We start from the raw sequence: 27,837 nt of genomic DNA, 5'->3' as shown, positions 1-27,837 counted from the left end.
GATGGAGAGTCGGAAAAAAAAAGATGAAGAAATCGTTTTTTGCGTGTGGTGTATTGATAGTTTTGACTGTTCCAAAAATATCAAGAAAGATAAAAAAGCTTCATTATATGACCGTTTTGTGGTTTTGGTTTGGTTGCTGTGTGTTGTTGTTGTTGTTGTTAATCAATTCCTATATGAAAGCACCTGTTCTGGCAACGGGATTACCATTTTAAAAAGAAAGCCGAAAGATAAGAAAGATAAAAGAAAGGAAAACAGTTTTAAAAAAATCGCCTCCGCCTACGTACAATATGTATAATATTTAGCTTTATATTCAAATGCCAGGCCTTAATATTCATTATTAATCATGGGCGTTTCCTTATTTTTTCTTCTCTCTCTCTCTTATTCTCTCTCGTCTTGTGCCGCGTGTGGGTCGTTTGCAACTGTCTAAAATGCATATACATATTACTGTTACCAGCTGGGCATCATCGTATTTATAATAGACTATTTTTTTTTAATTTATTTATATTAAAAGTGATTATTATTAAAATTAAGAAAAAAAGATTACAACTGGGGATAATATAAAAAAAGAAAGTCGAATTATTAGCACCAGAGGGGATTTCCAAAAAAAGCCGCCAATTTTTTGAATGTTTGCGATCTGCTGTTGGATAACTTTTCTAAGTTAAAAAAAAAGATTTCTCATTAGCGAATATCATCATTATATAATCAAATATTCAAAATCATGGAATATTAGAAAAATTTGTTTAAGAAATTAAATCAGTCAAGGGAGTAAAAGAAAGAAAGAAAGAAGAAGAATGGCACTCTCTGATTATTACTTTAATTATTCATGGGAGGGGGGGGGGGATTTTCACTGTCCATCATTACCCCGAACGGTAATGATGACACCGCCGGATTGCTGAGGCCGGATTGAATGATAGATGGATGGCGAGAGACGCGGAATGTCGGAGGTCGAGTCGTTGGGCCGGTCGGCCGTCGTGTACTCGGAGCGGCTCATCGTCGTCTGCTGGCTGCTGGATTTGGTTTCGCTGCTGAATCCGTCGACAAACGGCTGGACGCGCTTGGAATAACTCTGAACAGAGTCGCTCTGGCTGTCCGGATCCTGGTTGGATTTGATGCGGACCGTTTCAGAGTAATTGACCGGGGCCGGAATTTTGACGGCCGGAATTATGACGCCGCCGTTACTTCCGATCGAGCCCGTGTTGCTGAGCGTCAGCGATCCGCGTCGGAGCGGGGCCAGCAGGTCGCGCTGCGAGCCGAACGGACTTCCGCCGGAATTGTTGCGGATGAGCAAAGGAGGCGGAGTCAACGGAATCGGGTGATTCATCTTGGCCGCGCCCGTCACCGGAGTGCTGGTGTAGACGCGGTTGTTGAATCCTCCGCCAAGCCCATGAGTCTGGGTGGGCGGCGACGGAGTGCGCGGAAGACGAGCATCCGGCGACTTGCCGTCAATGACATCCTCTCGATTCACGCGGATGTCCTTCAAGTTCTCGTCGCCGTGGATGTGCATGAACAATTCCGGCGCCGAATTGAGGAGACCCTCCAAGAATTTCTGCCTCTTCTCAATCGATTCCACTTCCGGCGACTCTTCCTTCATCATCATCCGCTCGGGTTTGGGCTCCTGCTGCTGCTGGGCCGGCGAGTGGTACGTTTTGGCCGGAGGTGGAGGCGGAGCTTTGGTCTTGCCGCCGACAACGCGCGGCAACGTCTGCGCTGGATTGGCGTAGTGAATTCCGGCGTTCTCGAGCAGAGCGATCCGATCTTTCAAGCTTCTCGCCTCTGGTTCCAATTCCGGTTCCGGCTGCTGCTGCTGCTGCTCACGAGTCTGCGGCTGTTCGTGACCCTTTTCGTTCTCCTCCTTGATCGTCTCGTTGGTGACGCCCCGGAAGCTGCGATGAGTCGATTTGGTGGACGACTGGAAGCTCATCGGAGCTGCGGATTCGATTGTCGGCTGCGGAGGTGGAGGCGGAGGTGGCGGAGTGGCCGGCGACGACGAAGAAGTGGTGACGGCCGCTGCCGCCGCTGCCTGCATCTTCCGTCGGTGCAGAGACGAGTAACTTTCGCCTCTCGATCCGGGCGAGTCGTCGATCAGAGTTGGAGATTTCGGCGGCGACGACGACAACTGGGCCAGACGATCGCTGATGCCCGTCTGCACTTTGCTGGACGTCTGAGCCAACTGAAGCGGCTGCCCAAGGATGTCGACTGGCTGCCTGACCCATTCGGCGTCGGGTTCCGGAATTTTGGAGCTGCTGGCGGTGGTGGCGTTGATTGCGGCGGGAGCGTTAGTGGCCGGCTGGGCGTTACTCCGGCGCCTGGGCAACGTGTAAAGAGCCGAATTCGAGTAGGGTTGCGGCGCTGGTGGCTGGAACGAATTCAATTCGGTGGTCGATTTGTTCAGGTCCAGTTGGCTCTTGCTGATGCTCGTCACGATGCCTGGACTCTTGAGCGAGGCGAACGGCTGGTGGCTCAGTTCGGCGCCGCTGGTCCGGTTCAGGAACGACGTCGATTTGTAGAGTGGGCTGTTGAGGTTGGACGAGCGGATCGAGACCGAGCGGAGCGGAGTTGAACTTAGCAGACTCGATCGACGTTGCTGGAGGCTGGAGGAGGCGGCCGGAGCGGCCGGCGTCGTCGTAGTCGCGCTCTGATTGTGTCCCACCTGGAAACTTTGGCTGCGGTTGACGGCCAACGTCGACGACGACAGATTAGTGACGCTGCTGCTGCTGCTGTTGTTTTTATTGCTGCTCATCGGGTTGTTGTTGTTGTTGTTGTTTTGAATGTTCTTCACGGGGGTGATGGCAACGATCCGGCTGCTGGCCGGACGGTTGCTTCCACTCTGATTCAAACCGCCAATCTCGGTGGGAAAAGTTTCATTCAGACTGCGGTCCTGGTCGGAAAAGACCCTCGAACTGCTCATGTTGTTGCTGATGTTGGCGCTGTTGTTGAGATGGATCGACGTCTCGCTGAGTAACGGCTGTTTGCTGGGCCGTCGGGGCAGAGTCTGAGAGCGGGTCACCTCCGATCGGGCCGGTTTGCTCGGCTGAGACATTTCCAGTTCAACTTTGCCGTTGACCACGCCCTTGCTGGGCGTGAACGGATCCTCGCCCATGTAATACTTTTTCATGGGTTTGCTGCTGGAACGGTCCAGCGTCTGGCTGTGGTACTGCTGCTGCTGCTGGATCATGTCGTTGCGGATCGTTTGCGGATTGCATTGGGTGCCAGAGTCCGTCTTGACGGTGGCCGGATTGATCCGTTTCGATTGTTTGCGACGAACGGGACGGACTGGCGGACTGGCCAGCTCCTCCACGGCAAACATGGGCGGCGATTTGGGACTGCTGAAGGATTCAGTCATCCGCAATTTGTTGTTGGATCCCGACGTGGGGTACATGGACGACGGGCTGCCGTAGTGATTACTGGTGGGCGGGGCCGGCCTTGGAGGCGGAGTCTTGATGGCGTAAGATTGAATCACTTTCGGATTGCCGCTGGATCGATTGGGACTCTGGAACGATCGTTCCGTGTCAACGAAATAGCCTTGCGGTTGCGGCGAATAGTGGCTGGACCGCTGCTCGCGTTCCGGCACCGACTGGAGCGAAGAGTTGAGCAAATTCATCCGGCTGGTCGTGTTGTGTTGTTGGTTCATGATGTTGTTGCCGACCGGAGACGAGTAGACCCGGTCCGGAGTCGACGAATCCTGGAACGGCTGTTTCGATCCGGACGGAGTCAGCAGACTTTGCGTCCGTGAAATTCCGGAATTCGAAGGCTTCCGTCCGTTGGTTGTGGAATAATCCACCGTCGGGCCGAGCCGGATGATTGTTCCGCCGGAACGATTGGGCGTCGCCTGGTGTTGATGCGGCGCCTGGTAGACGGGCGTCGACGTCCTCATGTCGTCCTCTGGTCCGTCGTCGATGGGCTTGACCGGAGGTGGCCATCTCCTAGTTTGGCTGACGGGAGCTGCGTAAGTTGGCGGGCTGCTGGATTGCTGGACGGGACTCTGATACTTGTCCGGAATGGTCCTGTTCATCGATTGCAAAAAGGACTGACGGGCGGCCAGCGGATTGCTCTGGTGGCCTTTAAGTTCTTCCTTGTTCATCCACGAATAGATTCCGGTAGCTCTTCCGGCCGTGTGATTGAACGACGAGGCCCTTTTGATGGGTTCCTGGTCGCCAGCCGACAAGTTTCGGTACAATTCCGGTTTGCCATTTTTCAAATTCGTCTGGTAAACGGGCGAGGTGGACAATTTGTTGTAACTGGGTGACTGAGGTCCACTCTGGATGCGTTGTTGTTGCGTTGTCTGCTGTTGTTGTTGTTGTTGTGTTGTCCGGTTGAAGCTGTTCAATCCGGTGGTGGACGAATAGATTCGCGAGTTGGTGACCATGGGCTCGTTGGCCAGCGGATCGTAGCGATCCGAGCCGGAAGGATCCGACTTCATGGTGACGTTGATGCCGCCGCTGGAAACTTGGCTGGGCATCTTGCTCTTCTCCTTGTTCTTTTTGCCCGATTTCGATCCTGATAATCCTATTTTGCTGCCGTTGGCGGATCCGCCGTCCGTCGATGATTCGCTCCCGAAATGGCTGTCCAACCAGCGCGACGTTTCCAATTTTCTAGTCTCCTCCTCGGCCTCCAAATCCAGCGGCTTTTTGGTCAGGGCGTCTGTCCGCTCGGCCGTCTGCTCCGCAGTTTCTTGCGGGGGGATGACTGGAGCCTGGGCCGGCAACTTGCTGGGCTGTTGGGCAGCAGCAGCAACAACCGGAGTAGCTTGCGGCTCTGGAGCAACGTAGAGCCCGTTTCTGGCGCTGTCTACGACGTCGCCTTGGCCGTCGTACTGGACCGTTTTCTGTGTCGTTTGCCTGGGTCCGTGTCCTAGTTTCACCCCGCCAGAGATGTGGCCGCCCTTTGGCACGGCGATGTATTCCACCTGGGGGCAAAAAGAAAGCCATTGACCATCTTGGAATCTAAAAGCCGGACACCACCACCACCGTCCAAATAAAGAAACGGCCAAGCCAAAAAACAATTATGGGGAACAAAAACAATTTTTTCAAACGAAAAGAAAAAAAGAAACCTGATCTTCGTCCTGGAGGGTCGTGTAGTTGTTGCGCGTCTCTTTGACCACCTCGTGAATGGACGAGGTGTCGGACGCTGGGCGATCGTCTTCAGGTTCCTCGTTGTCGTCAATCTCTTCGTGATGTTCGTGACGTTTAGTTTCCGTCGTTATCCGACCGTCTTTTTCCTCACTCCGCTCCTGGAAAAATTTTAAAAATAAGAAAATAAAATGTTGGCCAATTAAAACATTTTTTGGGAAATGACTCATATCCAATCCATCAAATCCTCCGGTGGCGCAACAGTCGGCGTAAAACAGTCGGCGTAAATTGATTGCGTCGAAAGTCACACGGAATACGAAATTTTTGCCGCGTTAAAAGAATTTGAATTCAAATTGAAAAATTTGGTTGTGTAACTTTTTCGGTGACTCACGAAGAAGAAGAAGAAGATTTGAATAAAATACAAAAACGGAAACCGGCCGTTGATGTTAAATCGATCGAAGGTCAAATTGGCCGTTACTGGGAGTTCTTTTTGGTGGGGGAAACGTTGTAACTTGTGTAGCCTTTTATGGAATGCCGTCCAAACGGGCCAAAAGGAATTTTTTCGGTTTTGGGTTTTCGACTGAGGGGTTGGTGGGCAAACGGAGAGAGAAAGTTGTCGTTATTTCTTTCTGTTTTTTTTTTAAAACAAAACAAAATGGCGCCTTTATAGCGTTCAGCGTTCAGTCGACATTTGGGAAAGAACAACCGAAAAGCCATTTTGGGCGGGGTCAACTTGGCGGGGTTATCACGCACAGATGAAATGATTACATTTCACTCCCGCACTCTTCTTGTTGTTGCGTATCGCTATGCAACTCTCAAAAAATTGTGACTTTTGTTGTTGTTGGCGCGACTGTGCCGCTTTTTCGAATGTAATCAATTTGGTTATTTACTTATCTATTTATCTATTTGGAAATGTAAATATGTATGAAAAATACCTCGGTGTTTTCTTGGTCGATAATCCGCTTGTGTTTGCGTGACTGATGGACGACTCGCTTGCCCGTCGAATAAGGAGCGACCAACTGTCGCTCGGCGCTTTCACTCCCGCTGCTCCCGCCGCTCACGGACGATTGACGCCGACGCCAAGTCAACGCCTGGCCCGTTTCACGCTGCTTCTCCAAAGCCTCTTCCAATTCCTGCCAAAACAGAAAAATAAATAAAAAGAATTTATATTTGTTTCGTGTTGACTTTACGGAGGTCGAAGGTTAAAATCAAAAGGCCAAAGGCAGAAAATCCAATTGGTTTTTCTTTAACTTCTTTCACGGCGGCGGCGGTGGTTATTTTCATTACATCTGTCACGCGATGGAGATTAAAAATAGAAGAAAACAAACCTGTCGATATGATTAACATAAATCCGATTTGACGGGGATGAATAAATAATTGAAAAAAAAAAAAGAAAATTGGAAAATTTTCTTTTCCCGAAATTATTATTTTTGGTATTTTGATTTTCCCGAGCGGTTTTCACCTTGTGGCGTTTTGGCCGAACCCAAAAGGCAAAACACAAGTGAGGCAGCGGGGGGAGAAGACAGAGAACCCTCTCGATCGACACACAACACGCACACAAAACACACCTGTGGATGCTAGTGATCACGTCACTCGACTGAACTGGAGGCCCCGTTCACTTTGCTGCCAGAACCGTTAAGAAAAGACACACACACACGAAAAAACAACGAAGGAGGCGCGACACGGTTCTGAGAGAGCCCCAGCCACCACCACCACCAGTACACTCTGGCCAGCAGCAGGAGCCAAGCTAGGAGCCCCCAAAGAGCCTTGTTTGTTAACGCCGCCGCCGCTGCTGCCGTCGTTAAAATAACTAAACAACAAAACTAAAAAAAAGAGTCTGGAAATAAAGAAGGTGGCGGGATAGAGCTAAGAGGGAGGCTGGCTGGCTGGCACTGGCACTGGCTGATGCCAAAAGGGAAAACCTACTTTCTATATCCTCCCGCTCACGGCGGTATCATAGAGCGTTGGTTGGTGTTTTCACCTTGCACGGCTCACGCTATCCACCATGTAGGCGGCGGCCCAGCAGCAGCAGCCGCCACCAAGAGAGAGAGAGAGAGAGAGAATGGAAAAATGCCATAATTGACATGGGCATTCCGAAAATGAAATAAAAAACGACGTCCAAATAATAAGGACAAGGGTGAGGCGAACTCAACAGCAAAAGAAAACAACCAAACTGATTGTTGTTACATAATTCTGACGTCACATCATATCTCGATACAATTCGAACAAAAATCATCAAATCGAAATTTTGGAATTTTTTTTTTTTCAAATTCAAATTTGGCGCGTCCCGCATCGATCCAATCGGGGCGTGACTGGGCTCTTTAAACTGTTCACAATCTCGCCGATACGGATAGATATGAACCGATCACATCCGACCGGATGCGGATGTCAAACGGCCCGCTGGAAATCGCAGGTGGTCACTTGAAAAAAAAAAAAAGACGGACGCCATCTGCTGTCGTCGCTTATCCTTGCAGCTTTTTATTTTACACATTTTTTGGCAAAAGAACACGCCGGTCGTGATAGGACAGTTTGTTATTGGGGCCTCTCAGCGTCCGGCCTTGATGCCAAAAAAATATGCTGTTTCAAGTCAAACGTCAAGGTCTCCTTATAGCACACACAAAGATATACACACACTCGAAAAAATCTCCAAGAGAGAGAGAGGAGATCTCTCTCTGGCTGTGTACTTGTATGGAATCCGAGTCACGGACGTCGGAGGAAAGTTCTATCTCCCGAAAGGTTTACACACGCGATCCTGTTTGGGGTCGAAATATGTGTGTGTTTTTCTTCTCTCTCTCTCTCCTATCTGATGATTGCGTTATAATGTTGCGATTGTGTCGGTTTGGTCTTGACCGACTATAGTCAAACTAACTCTATAGAGACATAATATTTTAAAATCGGAATTTGATGACTAACGTCGATCGATCGCTAAAGGCCACGTTGCGTCAACTTGTCCGTCTTTTCTTGTGTTCACCGATTTCCTTCAATCGATCAATAAATGATTTGAAAAAAATGAAATCTGTCGGACTTTCTAGAGGTTGCCACTATTTATAAGCGCGCCATAAATAGTTTGTTAAATTTGAATTTGAAATTTTCCTTCCAGCCTATTTCTGGTAAAAGATCGTGAGAGATGGTAAATTTCACGAAAAAAAAAACGAGAATGAATCTTGGTAATACCGAGTATGGCGCAATAGTCCAAGATTGGGGGTTTTGTATGAATAATTTCGAAAATTATCTTCTTCCAACCACCGCATCACATCGCTGGCTCATTAACTTAAGAAAAACTTTTGAATTTTCGCTGCTGCTGGTGGTGGTGGCGGCGGCTATTTTCTTTCTCTTCTTCTTCGTCTTCCCGACACGTTGCGGAGAAAGTCGCCTAAATGTTTCGGTATACTTTTTCAAAATAGTTAAAAGAAGAAAAACCGGGCGAAGATGATGATGATGATGGTACTGGGTCACACAATGACGCAAATCTCTCGTCTCTTTTGAACTCAAAAAGAAAAACGGCTATCCTCCATTTTATACCTGAACCGGTTATCATTATTACACACGAGCGCTCTAAGCGCTTTTAACCTGACGGTGATTATCATAACTCTTATAAGAAGAAAAAAAGGAGGAAGGAGGTGAGGGGCAGGTGTGTGTGTGGTAGTAAGGCACACAGTCATGTACCTGGTTGGTGAGGTGACCCAAATGGTGAACTTCTTCGGTTTCTAGTCGCTCGTCGATTTCATCTCGGGTGTTGGACTTCTTCTCGTGCGTCTCCCGAACGATCACGGCCCCGGGAATGGCCACCCAACCCTCTGGCGGCAATGTCGCAACTGTCCCGTCTCCGTTGCCGCCCGTTTTCTACAAAAAAAGTAATCACAAAATTAATAATTATCTAAGAGAGAAGAAGAAAGAAAATAGGATAACACAACACACACAAAACACGGTCGCGGTTCGTTTGTCCGCGCAGTCGTTCACCTAGCGGTCGGCATTTTGACTAGACAATAGACAATTTCAAAAAAATGTTTTCCTTTTTTTTCCCGGACATCATTAGCTAAGGGGAAAATGATTTCGATCGCATATCGCAGAGAAGACCCCCTACAATCAAAATGATTCTACAAGCCCCCACCACACGACACTTAATCAGTCAATCACGATCGTGATTTCCACTTTTTCTTCTTCTTCTTGTAAAAAAACAAAACAAAAAAGAAAATGTGAGAATGTCTAGAGTCGTGTTCCGGATGGCGAAAGAGTTAAATATAGGTCGCTGGTGTGAGAAATAAAAAAATAAAAATAAAAATCTGTTTTTATTTCTTTTTTGTTTGTTTCGGTTGGTTTGTTTAGTTTTTCTGTCTGTGCGAGAGACACGGTGACGCAATGACGTGGGAAATGGTGGCGTGTTGCGCACGCTCCATCGATTCGGCAACCCCCCTCGTGTCGCAAACTTTTATTATTAAGAATTTCAACCGTTGCAAGTTTTGATTGCGTCATTCTTGTAATTGTAATGATTATTTATTATTATTATTGACTATAGTATGTAGTACTACCTCCGTGTGTTCTTCTCTTTTGGTTTCCGTGTCTTCGGTGGTTCGGGTGGTCACCTGCGGGCCGCTGTCGTCCAGCACTTGGCCGTCTTCGTTGACAACCACTTGGCGTTTGACTCTGGTCTCGATCTGTTTGGTCGTCACCTGCTCCACTTTGCGTTTCTTGATCCACTCCTCTGTCATTTCAATAAAGACAAAAGTCAATTAACTACCAGAAAATAAAGGTTAAAGTCACCACCGTTAACTCACCTTGTTTCTCGATGGCCATCGTATCAAATTCGCCGTCATCCTGTCAAACAAAAAAGCAACAAAGAAAAATGGAATATCAGATACCTATTTAGGAGACATTCAATGAAACAACCGAAACAACAAATCAGGTTATACTCCCTGGACAGGTGTGTGTGTGTGCAGCGGGCGAACTCAATTTAGATTTTTGTTAAAATATACAACGTCAGGAAGCGAAAATGATCATGGCCATTCAAGGCAGTCGAACAACTACAACAACATTGACGTAGTAGAAAACAAAACAAAAAAAAATCTGTTGCCCAAATTCGTCCAACTAAGTAACAATACGCAGATTATATTCTAATATATTTCGATTGTTATACATTCAAGCTGCCCCCCGTCTCCTTATAGGAACCCACCCAAAAGTACATTTCTCTTGGTTTTTCTTTATTAAAAAATTGAGCCCTAAAGCGCAAGTGGTGATGGATTCGGAGAGAGAGAGAGCTTTTGCGTACTCCACCCACACCGAAAAAAAAAACAGATAAGAGAAGCCACACACACACACACACACACACACACACACACGGAAAACACATAGGTGTGTCGCAATACACCTTTCCAGAAATTATTTCTTTGATATTTTTCACATCGTTTTTGGTTTCTTTCCTTTCAATTTTTTCGGGTTATTTCGGAAACATTTTTCTTCTCCCATTAACTTTTGGAACGTGTAAAAATGTTTTTCAATCACGACGTTGCTCGACTGCAACCAATAAGTTGTCGAGACTTTCGAAATTCGGGAGAGCGTGAAAAGTGAAAAAAACGGTGGGATGGGGGGGGGGGGGTCGAGGGCGTGTGAAGTGGGTTCAGGTGGTGGTGGTGGTGATATTGTTTTTAGAAAAATCAATGAAAAATCAATGAAATGAAATGAATGTTTGACGTACTTTGAGAACGAGGGCTGACGGCGGTCCCGACGTAAAATGTTGCGTGAAAGCGACCGTCTGTCCGTCGTCCGGAGCGCGGATGGACGTCGCTGTCGCTGCCATGGCGTCCGCTGACGCAGCAGACGAAACTCTAAACCGAACTGATTGAACGATTGAAACGATCTAAAAAAACCAAGCGAGAGAGAAATGTGTGCGGTTCGGCCGAGAAACGCCACCACCGCCCATGTCAATCCCGCAATGACGTCACTTGCACACACTAGGAAGAGAGGGGTAGGAGGAGGAGGCGTTCAGAGAGAGAGAGTGGGTGGACGAACGGACTGCACACATGCAGAAATGCAGGAAGGAGAAGAAGAAGTGTTGTCGGGTAGTAGCCCAGGAAAAAGAGCCCACAACAACAACAACAACTTTTTACAAATTTAAAAAAAGGAAGGGATGAAACGAAACAACGTCGATGTTGCTCCATACGTTGGAGGAGACTGGAACTCTGTGAGCCCTTGACAGGACCATAATTGGCGCTGGTGCGGAGCTCTCCTCCTTCTTTCTTATTCGGGCTGCCATAAGAGGCGGACGATATTCTCCCACCCACCCATCCACCCCACACCAAGGTCGACTCGTTTTTCTTCTTCTTCTTCTGAACGCATGTGTGTGTATATATGCGGGAGGTCGAATACACTCACGGCAGAGGATCCAACCGGCACATATTACACACAAAACGCACACAAGACTTCTTCTCCAGGTAGAGAGAGAGATATCTTGGCCAGCACGAACGAAAATAAGAAGAAAGGTGAGGCGATGAGGAGGAATGTCTGTCTGTTGAGCAGGTAAAATGCCAGAGGGCACAGCCTATCATATAATCCCCTTCTCTCTCTCTCTTATTTCGTTTCTCTCATTCTCTCTTCATTCTTACTCAACCCACTTTATATACACATGTAAGAGTATCCCACCCCCTTAGCTTCTTGTCCGAAACCCTCCTCACCTGTGATGACGCATCATCAGGTAGAAAAGAAGTGGACGCAGATGATGACGTGATCGTCGGACGTTCTTCTCCAGAAATTTCTCCCGAGGTTCTGATTTTCTTTCTGGTAGCTGGACGATGACCGGTTGCGTTTCAGACATGTCGACATTCTCCACCTGTGCGACACATCAATCAAGAGCTCGTTCATTATTTCCACTTTAATCGTTTTTGTTTTTCGACTTACCAAATTTGAAAAAAGGGTCTGAAACGATTAATTGATTTCCTAGTCAAACGTCATTGGCTCGAACGCAGTCACGTGCGATTTGCGCTTTTTGGGTGGAGATTTTTTCGGTTTTGTTTGGTTTTTTACGATACGCTCATTTCCAGATATGGCCAGCCATCGTGAAAAACGAACGACGAAGCGGGTCGGCGACGCTGAAAAACCAAAATAAAAAGAAATAAAAGAAAAACTTGGATGGATATCTTATCGGGACAGAACAAGAAAAGTCGACAAAATACAGCCAAATAATATCCGCGTAGATTTCTTCTTTTTTTAAAAAAGGAAGAAACAAGTTATGGAACGTGAACTTGTGTGTGTGTGCAAAAATATTTCTTCATCACATCTCCCACTCGAGAAAAACATTAAAAGAAAAAAGGTTATATCTTATATCTTTGAAAAATCCCGTCCGGGATCTTCCATCATCGTCGATATTTTTCCCGAAACAAAAAGAAGAGCGAAAAAATATGTAATCTGTTCTGGCAGACACGAAAACAAAATTTGCTATTGGCTATTCGGGAGAGAAAAAAGAAAATTTTCATCAGCGAATTTTTATAAATATTCATCTTGGCGGAATAGACGATTTTGGCGTTCGATCATCTGGCATTGCCTTATTTGTTTCGCTCAAATCCATATCTCGCCATTCTTAAAGAAAAAATGCTATTACGTAGTCTTATAGAAAGCTCCGAAAACAGCAGTGGCAGCCACAGGAGATTTGAACGCACGCAATGTTGAATGGTGTGCCAAATATTTTGGTGTGTGTTGCTGTCTGTCCCGAACGGCTGCTACCGCTTCTAAAAAATCGTGATATCTTTTTCTCTGAACTGGTGTTGTTTCTCTTGAAATGTTTTAAACATATAAACAACCGCTCATCCCGAATCTGAACAAGAAAACAAAAATAAAAAGTTATTTTCCTTATTTTTTTACCAGAAATGTGCGAAAAAGTAGTTGAGACATTAGACAAACACGTAATGATTAGCGGGGGCCTCGAGCGAAATGAGTTTTGACTTATTGTCCGGGATCCCGTTTTTTTTTTTAAATTTTAAATATTTTTTTTTAGTGGGCTATCAAAAAAATCCATCATGTCGTCGACTAACTGTGTGGAAGGAAACGAGATGGAGGAGGAGTTGAACGACATATTTCTACGTGATTGCGCACACGCAGCTTCGAAGTAGCGTGCGCATTTCGACTGCGGGAAAACCGTTAATAAACAAGAGACTAGTGCAACCTTGTCGTTGTTGTTGTTGGGGATAATAGAGAAGGTTTGGACTTCCTCCTTAGATAGGAAATCTGCGCATCAGACATCTGCCGAGCAACATGTTCGTGAAACAAAGCCACAACAACAACAACGTGAAAACACCGAAGGATGTTGTTGTTACGTAAAAAGATTTCTGTTTTTTCTTTCTATTACCTTTGAGCAGGTGTTCACCATCTACCGGTTCGTTGGGGAACCGCGTGAATGCACACGTATACCAATCTAGCGATCCTTGTCGAAACTGAACGGTGCGATCCAATCGGTCCTGGCATTCTTTCAGGTTTGTAATTTAGACAGTCCCGACCCGACCAGACACACGAATGAATGTGAAAAAAACAGATGTTGTTTTCTGGGTATCGGCCATCTAGAATTTCAATCAGATAAAATAAAAGACTGGTCTTATAAGCGGTAAATATTCCTTTGGCGATTCCATCTTTCCGCGTATCCGATCATGTATAGAAACGAGATTGTAGCGCAATATTCGCCAAATTTTTCTATCTCAACATGGAAATCCGATAAAGTGATTACGTTTCTTCTTACCTTGTCAGCTGTCATGTAATCAACACACGTCCGGGAAGATTAGCACTTGTTGGTAAACACGCAACAAACAGCTTCAAGGTTGCCAGTTGGATAACAATGGCATCTAATTCATTTCCAATACTGACGAAATAAGGTCACAGTTCATTCTGAAAAGAAAAAAATTGTTTTATAATTTATTTTAATGCGGTGAGAGTTCTCTATTTAAAAAAAAGTTGGTGCATTTTTTCAGATTCTTCAAAAATGATGACGTAATTTTTAAAACTTTTTAAAAACGTACGGGGATTCCAGGAAAGGTAATCCGTCAAGACGTAATACTTTTCTCTACAATCTTTTATCAGCCTTTCGAATTTGGGTTAATCTGTTTTCAATTGCTTCACCGTTTGACGTACTATAAGATTACAAAAAGCTTTCTCTGACCAAATTGTTTGAAATGGGAGAAGCCGATTTCATTTGAAAACAAAAACACTAAAATAAAAGAAGTTGCATAATAAGATTGGGCGGCTAAGCTTCCTTTGGCATGCAAAATCTTCGCAAGTGGTTTGAATAAGTATCAAAGAAATTCCTTTTTGTTCTTCTGTATCGGGACGTTAGAACAAAGCAGTTAATTTGAATAATGGCTTGATTATCATGCCGATTGCACACACACACACACATACTCTGCGAATGAGAGAAAAACTTTCATTCCCTACGTACATATATTACATGCGACACGGTTAAATTGTTATTGGTTAGTTTCTATTCGCCAAAAAAGAATGTCATCAAGGGCTTTCTTTACTGCAAATTTCAACATCTTGGCTTTTAGACTAACGTTACTTTGTACCCAGATTATAGGATTAGCTCAACGCCATACGCCAAGTGGGACAAAGTAACTACTAACTAGCAATCTTCAGCTACAATAAAAAGTTCGACTTCAACTTCAATAAAATCTACTAGAAAGTAGAAACAAAAGAACCTTACTCTATTGGTGAAAATATCAGAATGGTCCAACCGCTCCAACGTGTTCGTGAATAAAAAATGGCGCGAAAATGGACGACATGGTGAGCAACCTTCTCCGTCGACGAAAATACGACAATGAGGTCTCCGATTCAATCGGAGCTGCGTTGCAATTTCATAAATGACAATTTTTTTCGAAAATGAATACCACAAATAATTTTTTAATAAAATGCTATAAACCATGTTTCATAATTGTAATTCTGTTAAAAATATTTTGAAATTTAATTTATCGTGGTGGGTGAAAAATGGTTCGATCGAAATAGAAAATGGAAGCCAATGAAGAAAGTGAATGGAAAAATCAAATGAAAGAGATTCTGACTTGATTTGAAATGAAATAATTAAGTGAAACAATAGCAAAAGAATAATACAATTCAAAAAAGTGAAGAAATAGAATGAAGAAGTAAAAGTAAATACTAGCTACTTAGCTAGTTCTAGTAACACTTTTACCTTTTTATACGTTTGACCAAGAAACCTACTGGGCGATTTAGCAATTTGAACGCAGGGAAACAAGCAAGACGTACATGGTCTGAAAAGAATAAAACCATTCGAAAATTTGCGGGTATAAAAAGATAAACCTACCTGCAGTAATAATACACCACAATTTGGATTATTCCCCCATGTTTGGGCGCTAGAATTGAACCACCTGAAAAATCTAAATCTGCCGGAGAAGAATGAATTTCCAACCCGGGAGATAATCCATCAACGTCGGTCGTAACGGGCGCGGGATGACGCAAAAATAAATAGCAGACAAGCGACAAAGCCCGTATATTTATTTACTAGTGAAAAGAAGAATAGCTTGTAACAACATCACAAAAGAAAAGAACACCATATAACAGTGTGTGTGTATTGCTCATTTTTTCACGCCAAGCTACTGTTCTTCGGTGACGGTTACCGGCCGACGACGGCCATACAAATGATACCCCCGACAAAAGATTAAAGGGCAAAATCACGAATTTAAATGGCACGTCTTTGATGTGTTATTGGACAGGATCTGTGTGTTCGTGATTACCTTTGATGGTCTTGAAAAACAGAAGAATTCTCATTTATTATGGGCGTTGGTATTAGACGGGCAGTTATGCATTTTTGTCTCGACAGCATTATCCCAGCAGCTTTCACCAGTGTGACGTCGACATGTTCGGTACACGCGTCTTCGTAATTCTTTCATTTTTTGGCGGGAGTCTCTGCTTGTGCTAGATGAAATTCCCCCAATAAAGTTCTTCCAGTGGTCTACGTGACTGCGATCACGTAGATCAGGCGATAACCATCAAAAAGGATGAGCCCTTGGTGGCGTTCCAGCAGGTCCCAGACGTCCCAGACTACGTCGGAGAAATCTAGGTTAAAGCCGAACAGCTTTTTGGTGGCTGAAAAGAGAGGGGAAAAAAGTAGAGGAATAGTTTATTGGGGTTTATTATTTATAATATTACACGACCCGAATAGATTTCCATCCACACTGCCCTCTGATGTTTGAATTGTAACGTCAGACGGACATAAGTTTTAGATCAGGGCCAGTTATTTTAGCATAAAACATCAGACTGCGTATCTATAGATGAGTCTCTTAACTTGTTTATGATCAATCTCTCATGGCCGTGGTTAAATCCTGATACTAGCTATAGCTATATTAAATACTGCTTGTAGCTATATTTTTTTGAAAGAAGAAATGCACACACCCCCCGCGACTGCTTATGGTAGAACCAACCGGTTGGAAAACTATCCGGCCAAGCAACACGCTGTATTGTCATCTTGCTAGCTATATACACACCTCAAAATTCAAGGTAAATGGTTTGTCTACAATCAAATGTATAAGGGGTCAATTCTATTGACGAGACGTGAAAGTGTGCGGAGACTGAGAAACGCCAGCAGAAAGAGAGAGGGAAAGTGAAATTCTAAATAGAATAACAACAGACTATAAATATACAAGCACTTGTGTACAGATTGTTACACTGTAAAGGAATGAGTGTGCGTATATATACAGGTGCTACCGTTGTCAAATGGTAATCGAGTCGAAACATCTACGACGAAAAAGTGCAAGTGCAAACGGTAGGGGACATGGCGGGCTTTCACTTAGGTTTAAATTTGCATCCGGGCAAAGCGGGGCAAAGTTCGCCCGCGTCAGAGACATACATGTATTTATCTAATGGTGCTACCGCTACGTGCTCCTACTATCCAGTAAGCCACCTCCCCCTTTCCCTGCCCTTTATATAGAAGGGCAGAGTTGCCCTGGCCAGCATCAGTGAATACTCCAACATCCAGTCAGTTCATGTCAGCCGAACTTACTTGCTGGATCGCCAGTCGTTCCATCAAGTTCTCGAGCAGAAATTGTCCGGCAGCAGTTCACACAGAACAATCTTAAGTGATTTTCGATTTTTCCAAGTTGGAGGGGCCAAATTCAACGTCGTCGTCAAGGGGAGCCGGGGATATTGGAATAATGGAAGCCATCCTGGAATCAAACAAATCACTCTGGAAGCGCACTGGAAATATGGCGTTGGTTTTCGTCGGTGCCCTGTCCATTTTCTTAGCCTCGGTCGAAGAAGTTCATTTGTAAGTTTCTCCAAATCTAACATGATTTCCGACGCCTGTAATTAAATTGGTATGTTTAAATTTGGAAAAAAAAAAGGGATTTGGAACAATTCTGGACAGATTTGGGAGTACCGTCTCTGTTGCAGCGCATCCTTCCATACGTGGCGGCCGGCTGATTTTTAATTTTTTTATAGGTCGAAATCAGAAATCATATCCGACATATGCTGGGAACAATCTATACAAAATAAAATGCCATTACATTTCATTCGGAATTATAATAGAGTATGTGATACAAGTATTTGATTCTATTAAACATACAAACGGAACTTAACTGACGAAATACAAACCCTTTTTTTATTTCCAAAACGGCGTCACCGTCACTTTCTAAATTTTAATTTTAAGATGTAGCCAATTGTGATTGTATCGCGGGAGTTTTTTTTTCGAAATATCGTCAAATTTTTTCACGACGATTATTAAAGGGGAAAATCTGTTGATGACGTGCCGATGAATATTTAACAATTGTGAAAGAAAACTTTTTCTTTTAATTGTTTAGACTGAAATTTGTAATGCGCCGAATCATGAAACGCCAATTAACTTTGGTGCTGTTCATAACGTCTACGTTTTCAACAGGTGCGATGGCGGATCCTTCCAGCTACTCGTTGAACTATTCAAAACACTCGCACGAATACAACTTTCTCTCGTTTTTTTTCTTCAAATGTTAACGTCCTGAAGTTGCCAGCGGTTCATTTGCCAAACCCTTGACAGGGACGCCAAGTAAAATATGATGGATAGGTTATTACCTCAAGCACTTCTTTAAAAAATGTTTGCAGTTACCTAGCAACGGATCAACACCCACGAACATTTTTATGAAACACATATAATCCAGTATAAAACTATAAATAATCGTCGTAATCCAAAGTGAAAATGAATTTCCTGTTGTATCGTCAAGTGGTTTGGAACTCATCGAATGCAGATCTGTAATAATATTAATGACTTTATTCAGGTTATTTTGTTTGATGAAAGTTTTCTTTACAGTCAATAACCCCGTTTTCATCCCCGGCCCCGCATTATTAGAAAACTTTTAAAACTAATTACAACTTTTCCCTTATTTCAACTGATATATTTTCTAAAGTTAAGCGACAGACATTTTGAGCCATGTCAAAAATAAATTCATCTGTTTTTAGCTTCTAAGAATTTCTTATTTTGTTTTCCAGTTACGAATAACGTTGTGTATGACAAGAGATTACCTGAGTTTAACTGTCGTCTAAATGTCTCGAAGGGACCGTAAAAACGTCACATTGTTTATCTGTGTCACTCTTTTGTTGTTTTTACGTGCTGTATAATTCCTTTTGCGACGAAACGGAGAGAGTTGAAGGATCAAAGATAAATCTGCGCTTCTTCAATGTTCAGATCGGCACACGCACAACGATGTCGATGTATGGCGAAAAGTCCATGAAATAAAATAACGGCGAAGCTGCAGGTGGCGCTAGAGTTTTATACTTTGACCCCAATACCTGTAATCTAAGAAGACTGGACACTTTAAATATTATACATCGATATTTTTACAGCTATTATAAAATATTTAGGGTAGGGCTTGAGGCTTCCTGTCATTATAAAACGCGATGATGTATAAAGCTCAGAGTGTATAGGGACATGTCTGATTCTCACATCCCTAGATTCTAGTTTTGGCTTCGGTCACATCAAGGTGTTTGATTTGCGTTGAGCAGTTTTCGATTTAACGCTAAGATTTGGCTAACTTCTAGACAGAAAGAAAATGGGTTGGACTCTAACGAAATCTAGTGCTGATAGATGGGCCCTTATGTACGGTGTCATTACGGTTCTTCTCGTCGTGTGCGCCAGCCTTCCATCATTGTGGTAAGCTGTGATTGTAGTTCTACTTTGTTGCGTGTGAAGTTATGAGCTAACATTCGTTTGATGCCATTTGTTAGGCATCACGTGAAATCTGGATGGGACGACATTGGAATGCGGATGCAACATTTATGGGATCAAACTCTCGATTGGATTGGAGATGACGGTTTCAAGCTCTACGTTTAGGGTATTTTCCTTTATAAGATTATACGAAACAATTTTATTTTAAAACTAAACGTTTGATACAAAAACAGGGATGAACGGTTGGAACATTGTCTTGTACTGGACGGTCGGATTGGCCCTTTTATTCATGGAAATGTCCGCCTGGCCCAAGTGGCTCATTCGTTACAAAATCCAACCAACTGTTACCGTTGACAGAAAACGTCTCACATCGGTACATGATGCCTTCAAATTATATTTTGGCGTTATTTAGAAAAGAAGGAAAGGTTTAAAGAATCAAATTAAAATCAGATAATCGAAAAAGGTTCCACCCCAGTGATTAAATTATTCCATGTACTTTCGCATGGGCGTTTTCAAAGTTGGAACCATCAAACGTATCTACGTAAATTACATAAGGATAGCGATTAACGTATCAGACGATTAAATTCGTTAAATTCGCATTTTACAGATTAAGAAAATAAGTATCGAATTCTAGTAATGCGCAGAAATGCGGGAATGAAGGGTTTAATCAAATTTATTCCAGCTAATTGCGTTGAACTTATTCAACCAATTCTTCGTGGCCATTCCGTTCACCATTCGTCGGTTACTACGTCCTGAAATTCCAAGGAACTTCACCACCAATCCGAGAATTGCCGACATTAATGCGATTGGTGGTCAGTTTAGCCATTATCGCTGTCATACAAGAAATCATAGCTTATTACGCTCACAGGTTTAAACACTGAAATCGCATTTTTATTCAATTTTCTCTATGATTTAATCTATTCCTGCTATTACAGAATGTTCCATCACCGACTGCTGTACAAGTGGACTCACAAGGTGCACCATGAATGGACGGCTTCAATCGCCCTAACCGCCTATTACAATCACCCGTTAGACCATCTGATTGTGAACATTTTACCATCTACTGTGGGTCTTTCAATCACGAACGCCCACTTTTTCACCTCTTGGATTTGGTTGACATGGGCGACTTTAAGGGCTCTGTCAGATCACTCCGGCTACAATGTGTTAAAATTTCTACTTCCGAGACGCCACGATTTCCATCATCACAAATTCACAGCTTGTTTTGGGGTTTGGGGTCCCCTCGATTACCTGCACAATGCCGAAAATCTGTTCCAGAAAAATTTAGCTTCATTGAAAGCCAAGAAAAAATCCCAGCAATAATTTCTTTTATTCATTCAAATTAATTTGTAACCTATTTTTAAATGTACAACTCGGACGCCATAAATGTTAAAATCTCACTTTGCTTGAAGTGTTAAATTAGTGTGAAAATTAAAATAGTTTTGTTTACCCACAGACAAAATTGTGAGGTAAAAAAACAGGGCCTAATCTGCAGTTGTTCTATAAATGAGAGATTTAATGAATCCTTACTGAGTGAACAAAACGGTAAGAGATCCAATCAACGGCCTAGCTCAGGAATAATCGTACTCCGTACTACGTCACGATTTATAATCAACGCCACCAATCAGTCAAAAAGAAAAAAAAGAGAAACATTTGTCCTACCTTTAAACTTGGGAAATACAGCCAGGCATCCATCCACAAGTGTTCCATCCCATAGAAAAGTCGAATCCACACCAGGCAGGATAGGAAAAATGGGAGTCCTCGTGAATACACCCACACTCACATGGGCATACACGAGGACATTTAAAGAAAGGCAAAGAAGAGATAATCGACCGACATGGATAGTTTCTTTAATCAAACAGGATGCTGTTTACCTAAATAAAAAAATTTTAAATCAGTTACGAAAAAATATTAGCAGATGAAACAACAAGTTAAGGAAAAGTTGAAAACAAGACAACAGGGAAAACCCTAATTGTTGAAACAAAGAGAAGATTTGAAGGTTTACAAGTTGCACTGCATTGATGCAAGTCATGAATCATTCAAATATCTAGCAGGTTAATCAAAGTAACGGAAATCATCACCCAAGCGATGATGAGACTGAGATAGTTGCTGAAGAAAGGTCCATCACAAGCAAAGACTTGTAAATCTTGTGGTTACAGTGGATGGCTCAGGTTTAAAATCTGCACAAGGAGATCTGCGCAAAGGGAAAGGTTAAATAGTGCAAAGAAACTGCCATGGATACATGATAATAGCAAGTCAGAAACTAACATTTCAAAAATTTGGAACAGGTCTAATTCTTTTACTTTAGCTCCCATAATCAATATGTTGGTAATCTTGGTTTTATTTACCTGCTAAACAGCAAAGAATGTGTATCAAGCGATTCTATAAAGAGATCCGACACGAGAGTTAACACGACGGCCACATTTTTGTCATTTTATCATGATTTTATTTCGAATCCTAACGAAAGCAGACGACACTAATTTTCGAATTATTCATGATTAAGATATCGATAACAATTTGATAATTAAAATATCGATAGCAATTATTCGTGATTAAAATATCGATAGAGCCCCCTCGCCCTAAATTCGAACCGCTCAAAAACGATCAAAGCGGTTTTCTCACCCGCGCTCGACATCCGCTGAACGGATCGGGATTATTTTATCTAATAGTTCGTCATCACACTGAGTCAGTGAGTCCCCCTCTACCACAGCCAAGAGAATGTTAAAATTTGCTTGAAACCGGCAAATAATTACTTTAAGACCGAAATCAGCTCAATAATACTCTCCTGGACCTTCTTATTGGAAGCCAAGAGATTCAAGCGTGAGCATGTACACATGCCTAGATGGGCAGCCGACGAATTAAAAAAAATAAGGGGAAGGACTTGTTATGTGTTAAGTGTGAGGGATGGTCTAAAAGCCAAGAAGAGAAGATTGCTCTTATCCCGGCTATGCCCCAAGGCTAACAATGACATTGAACGTTCATATGCGGAAACGTTAGCCATATCCCTGTATAGATTTCCGTTGTTTCTTCAGCTCGACGAAGGAGTTTTATTTGAGCTGTTACCATAGTCATACAAGGTTCTACACTCTGACAGGATGAAATCCGGTCATCCTCCATCGAAATCCCGCGAAATCCCGTGCTGATAAGTTGCAATTTACCTACGGTGTCATTACGGTTCTTCTCGTAATATGCGTGGGACTTCCATCATTATGGTAAACTGTAATCGTTTTAGTGTACAATTGTCGGACATTGTTGATTGCTTACGTCATGATTTTCTTACCTAACGTTCGTTTATTAATTGCCATAGCTGTGTATAGCATTGCGTGAAATTTGGATATGACGGAATAGGAATGCGGATTCAACATTTATGGGAGAAAGCTTTCGATTGGGTTGGAGATGACACTTTCCATCTCTACGTTTATGGTATTTGACTTTTTTGTGGGATTTATGCAGAAATTTTTTAATACTTCTACTAAACTTTTGTTTCAAAAACAGGGTTGAACGGTTGGAACATTGTTTAGTACTGGACGTTCGGATTGGCATTTTTATTCATGGAAATGTCCGCCTGGCCCAAATGGCTCAATCGTTACAAAATCCAACCAACTGTTACAGTTGACAGGAAACGTCTCACATCGGTACATGATACTTTTATTCTAAAATTTATTTTACAAATTTAAGAAAATGATTATCGAATTCTAGTAATGTGCGGAAATGAAGGATTTAATCGATGTAATGAATCGTGGCCGTTCCATTCTCCCTCTCTTTGGGTATTATTACATCAAGACATTTCCAGGAAGGGTTCCACCAATCCGTGAATTGCCGACATAAACGCGATTGGTTGTCGATTTAGCAATTATCATTCCCCTCCAAGAAATCTTTGCTTATTACGCTCACAGGTTTAAACACTGAAATCGCATTTTTATTCAATTTTCTCTATATGATTTAATCTATTCCTGCTATTACAGAATGTTCCATCACCGACTGCTGTACAAATGGACTCAAAAAGTGCACCATGAATGGACGGCTCCAATCGCCTTGACTGCCTCTTATATAATCACCCGTTAGACCATCTGATTGTCAACATTTTACCATCTACTGTGGACCTTTCTTTCACGAACGCCCACTTTTTCACCTCTTGGATTTGGTTAACATGGGCGACTTTAAGGGCTCTATCAGATCACAGCGGCTACAATGTGTTCAAATTTCTACATCCGAGACGTCACGATTTCCATCACCAGAAATTCACAGCTTGTTTCGGGGTTTGGGGTCCCCTCGATTACCTGCACGATACTGAAAAGCTGTTCCAGAAAAATTTAGCTTCATTGAAAGACAGGAAAAAATCGAATTAATGTGCTCTTCCTTTGTTTAAGTTTTATTGTTGTTTCATCATATGTGTAACGCACCACTGCACAACACAAAATTTTGTAATTTCGTCAAATAAAACAAGGAAACAAATTAAATCCACAAAATAATGCCATTCAAATTTATTTAGAAAAAGCATTTATTTCTATTAATTTCATAGACGAAATACATTTCTTTCATGAACGTCATCTCTGAATTAATAACTGTTATAAGATCTAGCGCATTGTGATTGCGTCACCGCAGTTTTATTTCGATTTTTCCATCACACTGTCAGATGATTTTACAAGGAGAAATTGGAGAAATCTGTTGATGACGTGCCATAACAATCGTAAAAGAGAACTTTTCTCTTTTTTTTATAACAGAAAATGTCAAATTGCGCCGAATCATGAATAACAAATTAACTTGGTAGAATGTAACGTCATGCGATGGCGGATCCTATTCCAGTTACTCGTTGAACTATTCAAAATATTTGAATGTTTAACATTGTCTTTCTTTTTTAACAAAATGTTAAAATGTAAAGTTAGTCTTCTGAGATTTGCGGATATTAGATTTGAGAAAATGCAAGTCATCCGTTGTGGAGAGAGGCGGTACCGAGAAATCGGCGGGAAATTCCCCAATGGATCAAGATCAAATTGGGTAGATGAAAACTCGTTAGTCGTGTTACTGTTAGACTCCTAATTCTGGTCGGTATATTATTCGTGTTGAATATTTGACTCGTTTGGATATTTCCCGCCGACTTCGGGAGTCGGTAACGCCCAGAGAAAAGATAGATTGACTTGCATTTTCGCCGGTCAAATATTAAACAAGATAGAGTAGTACTTGCCAGATATTTGCAGCTGCCTAACAACTCAACACAAACACAGCAAAGATATTGAAGACCATGTAACTAGTAAAATTCAAAGTGATAAACGCATTTCCTGTTGTATTCGAATGTCCCGGAATTTCTGCAATAATAATCGCAAACGGTTATTCATCCTCTATAAATCGTTATCTTTCAGGTTATCTTGTTCCAATGGTCGACCCTTTTCTTCACGACAAAACATCATTAAGAAAGTTTTCAGGCTGGAACAACGAGCTCTTGTCACTTTTTCAAGGCTCTCATTTCAACTGATATTTTCTAAAGTCAAGTGAAAAAACATTCCACCAAATTTTATTTCAATTCTCTGTTTGTTTTTTAAATCAATCGGCATATCAATTGGTTTACAACGATGCCAGCAATATTGAAAGAAAAATCCAGGAAATAAAATAGCGAAGATGCAACAGGTAACGCGCCAGAGTTTTCCACTTTGACCCCAATTCCTGTTGGGAATACAGCAGGTATTAAAGTAGTATGCTACCCCCACAAGGATACTCACTGTACCGTTATGTTTTATGGCGACATTTACGGCAGGGCTGATTGTTGCCCCGGGGTAGTTTGGGGATTTTAAAAAGCGTACAAGGGAAGGAAACTTGCCCAAGACGCAGCCCCTGGTTCGAGTCTTGGCTTCAGTCGCACTCAGGTGTTCCAGTTGTGTTGGTCAGTTTTCAGGATTCTAACACACATATAGGCAGAATGAAAACCGGTCAGCCTCTATCCAAGTCCAGTGGTGACAAGTGGTTATTTACATACAGTGTCATTACGGTTCTTCTGGTGTGCACGAGCCTGTCATCTTCGTGGTAAGCTGTTAATAATCGTTGTCGTTGTCTAACATTTGTTTGTCTACTTTGATCACTTTGATGACTGTGTGTAGGCCGCAAATGTTGTTGCGTGTGGCGTGAGGTGTCGTGATTTGACTGATAAGTGATAAGCTGTGCTAACATTTTTTTCACGTCTTTATGGCCATCTGTTAGGCATTACCTGAAGTCTGGATGGGACGACATTGGAATGTGGGTGCAACATTTATGGGAACAAACTCTCGATTGGATTGGAGATGATGGTTTCAAGCTCTACGTTTACGGTATTTTCCTTTATAAGATTATACGAAACAATTTTATTTTTAAAAACTAAACGTTTGATACAAAAACAGGGATGAACGGTTGGAACATTGTCTTGTACTGGACGGTCGGATTGGCCCTTTTATTCTTAGAAATGTCCACCTGGCCAAAATGGCTCAATCGTTATAAAATCCAACCAACTGTTACAGTTGACAGGAAACGTCTCACATCGGTACATGATGCCATTGATTTCTAAAAATGTTATTACTTTTATATTGATACTTAAATAAGTATCGATTTCTAGTAAATTACGAAGAAACAAAGGGTAAAATCAAATTTTATTTTCCTCTATTCCAGTTAATTGCGTTGAACTTGTTCAATCAATTCTTCGTGGCTGTTCCGTTCTCCATCGTCGGTTATTACGTCCTGAAATTCCAAGGAACGTCACCACCAATCCGAGAATTGCCGACATTAATGCGATTGGTTGTCAGTTTAGCCATTTTCGTTGTCCTCCAAGAAATCTTTGCTTATTACACTCACAGGTATCAACACTGAAATCTTAATTCATTTATTTGTTTTGATTAAATCTTTTCTTTCTATTACAGAATGTTTCATCACCGGCTGCTGTACAAGTGGACTCACAAGGTGCACCACGAATGGCAGGCCCCAATCGCCCTGTCCGCCTATTACAATCACCCGTTAGACCATTTGATTGGCAACATTTTACCGTCTACTGTAGGCGCTTCGTTGATTAATGCCCACTTTTTCACCACTTGGATTTGGTTAACATGGGCGACTTTAAGGACTCTGTCAGATCACAGCGGTTATCACGTGTTAACATTTCCATCTCCGAGACGTCACGATTTCCACCATCTGAAATTCACGGAATGTTTCGGGGTATGGGGCCCCCTCGATTACCTGCACGGTACCGAAAAGCTGTTCCAAGCGAATTTAGCTTCATTGAAAGCCAAGAAAAATTCTCAATAGTCTGTTTAATTCAGTCAAGTTTTTAGTTTTTTACCAGTATTCTTCAATACGTATGACGCTGCACCGCATAATAAAGAAATTTTTTAATATTCAAAATCTTTACCTACCAGGTTCACTCTCCTTGTGCAGGCTGAGCTAGCGCTAGACCGTGGCTACTGGCTAGACATTTTTGAGATTGAAATTCTTTTGTATTCTAATTAAATAAGACGCTTAAATTGTATTACAGAAAATAGTGACGAAGTCGGAAAACATTTTTCTATCAAAGGTAGATTATCTTTTCTAAAAGGTAAAAATACAACAAAAGACTTTCAGACGAAGGTGTTTGCTTTTCATAATTACACGATGCGATTCTCTCTCTACCTCTCCGACATTCCAAACCGTTCCCTCCCGTCGCACACCTGATGCGATACAAATATTTACATAACCCTTCCTATTTTTCCCCGTTATAAATAGAGGTAAGGTTACCTTTTTTTTCTTTTATTCCAAAATGGCGTCGTTACCGAGGAGGTCCGGTACGAAAAAAAAGAAGAATCGGAACAAATAAAATTTTGCAAACGATGAAAATATCTCGGTTTTATCTTTTTATTTATTACCTTGAATATAGTATGATTTTATGTAATTGCGAATTACGATAATAAAGGTTAGAAATTAAACTTCATCTGCATACATTTCTACCGCGTTTTCAACACTTCCACCACCAAACATTTGGCTAAATAATGAGCAACGTGTGTGTTTGACTACACCTTCTCAATTGAGGGCAACAGCCTATTTTCAAGTAAAACATTCAGTAGACAATAGGCTCTCTTTTTGGAAAGCTACTTTACTATATAGGTGGAGAATTTTAGCACAAAGTGGACCAGGCAAATTTTGACGATACTTAATTGGGCCAAGTCACAATTTGTGTTGCTAACAGAAACAGCGTTCAATAATTTCAAGGTCTAGACTGTATTTTGTATGACTAAAATTATTTGTATTCAGCAAACATGTGCAAAATAATATAACCTTCAAAAATCTAAATCTTAAAAAAACAAACACGCATCGCACACATGTTGGCAGGGTTGCTGTCCTGTAATGAAATGAATTTTGGAACAAAAGAAGAAGAGTCTAACAATAAGCACGATGGGAAAAAAAGAAGTGTACCGTGACCAGTCACGATATATTTTCGAAATTATTACAAGTCTGCAGGGTACAACTGCTTCTGTTGAGAGAAAATGAGGTTTCTGTGCGGAATATGTGGGACGACCTTCCAGGTATAAAAGCCAAGCGTTTGCCTCCACATTTCAGTATCCACTCGACGTTTCCAGCAAAAACAACCAACAATCAACAATGGCTTCTCTCAAGATGGTGAGTAACTTTTCCATGTTATTTGTCTTTGTTCATTTAAACAAG

General features: G+C 42.4%; 3 protein-coding genes and 1 long non-coding RNA gene across 5 annotated transcripts; 2 read left to right on the top strand and 2 right to left on the bottom strand.

Annotated features, from left to right (window-relative positions):
- Window positions 1–32: 32 nt before the first annotated feature.
- LOC124312791 (PHD finger protein rhinoceros-like) lies at window positions 33–11,147 on the bottom strand. Its single transcript, XM_046777253.1, has 7 exons — window positions 10,762–11,147; window positions 9,845–9,884; window positions 9,599–9,771; window positions 8,736–8,912; window positions 6,005–6,202; window positions 5,051–5,230; window positions 33–4,906 (listed from the first exon to the last, which is right to left on the bottom strand). Exons 1-7 carry the CDS (start codon window positions 10,861–10,863, stop codon window positions 845–847), a joined length of 4,932 nt encoding a protein of 1,643 aa, XP_046633209.1. The 5' UTR covers window positions 10,864–11,147; the 3' UTR covers window positions 33–844.
- Window positions 11,148–19,988: 8,841 nt separating this feature from the next.
- Window positions 19,989–20,508, top strand: LOC124313759 (fatty acid hydroxylase domain-containing protein 2-like). Its single transcript, XM_046778570.1, has 2 exons — window positions 19,989–20,056; window positions 20,124–20,508. Exons 1-2 carry the CDS (start codon window positions 19,989–19,991, stop codon window positions 20,506–20,508), a joined length of 453 nt encoding a protein of 150 aa, XP_046634526.1.
- A 404-nt stretch (window positions 20,509–20,912) lies between these two features.
- LOC124313678 lies at window positions 20,913–21,617 on the bottom strand. Its single transcript, XR_006910981.1, has 3 exons — window positions 21,534–21,617; window positions 21,267–21,365; window positions 20,913–21,059 (listed from the first exon to the last, which is right to left on the bottom strand). It is a non-coding gene; the product is annotated as an uncharacterized LOC124313678 (long non-coding RNA).
- A 581-nt stretch (window positions 21,618–22,198) lies between these two features.
- On the top strand, window positions 22,199–26,540 carry LOC124313238 (fatty acid hydroxylase domain-containing protein 2-like). Of its 2 annotated transcripts, none has more exons than XM_046778052.1 (5): window positions 22,199–22,391; window positions 22,496–22,608; window positions 25,554–25,693; window positions 25,819–26,003; window positions 26,067–26,540. In XM_046778052.1, exons 2-5 carry the CDS (start codon window positions 22,536–22,538, stop codon window positions 26,446–26,448), a joined length of 780 nt encoding a protein of 259 aa, XP_046634008.1. In that variant the 5' UTR covers window positions 22,199–22,391; window positions 22,496–22,535; the 3' UTR covers window positions 26,449–26,540. The 2 variants fall into 2 exon arrangements, with proteins under 2 accessions (XP_046634008.1, XP_046634007.1); XM_046778051.1 differs by lacking the exons at window positions 22,199–22,391; window positions 22,496–22,608 and adding exons at window positions 24,973–25,203; window positions 25,378–25,484.
- The last annotated feature ends 1,297 nt before the right edge of the window (window positions 26,541–27,837 follow it).

The sequence above is a fragment of the Daphnia pulicaria genome, chromosome 9 (genome assembly GCF_021234035.1).
Source record: "Daphnia pulicaria isolate SC F1-1A chromosome 9, SC_F0-13Bv2, whole genome shotgun sequence".
Taxonomy (NCBI): Eukaryota; Metazoa; Arthropoda; class Branchiopoda; order Diplostraca; family Daphniidae; genus Daphnia; species Daphnia pulicaria.
The sequence above is the reverse complement of the archived record's forward strand: the minus strand, read 5'-3'. Positions and strand labels throughout refer to the sequence as shown.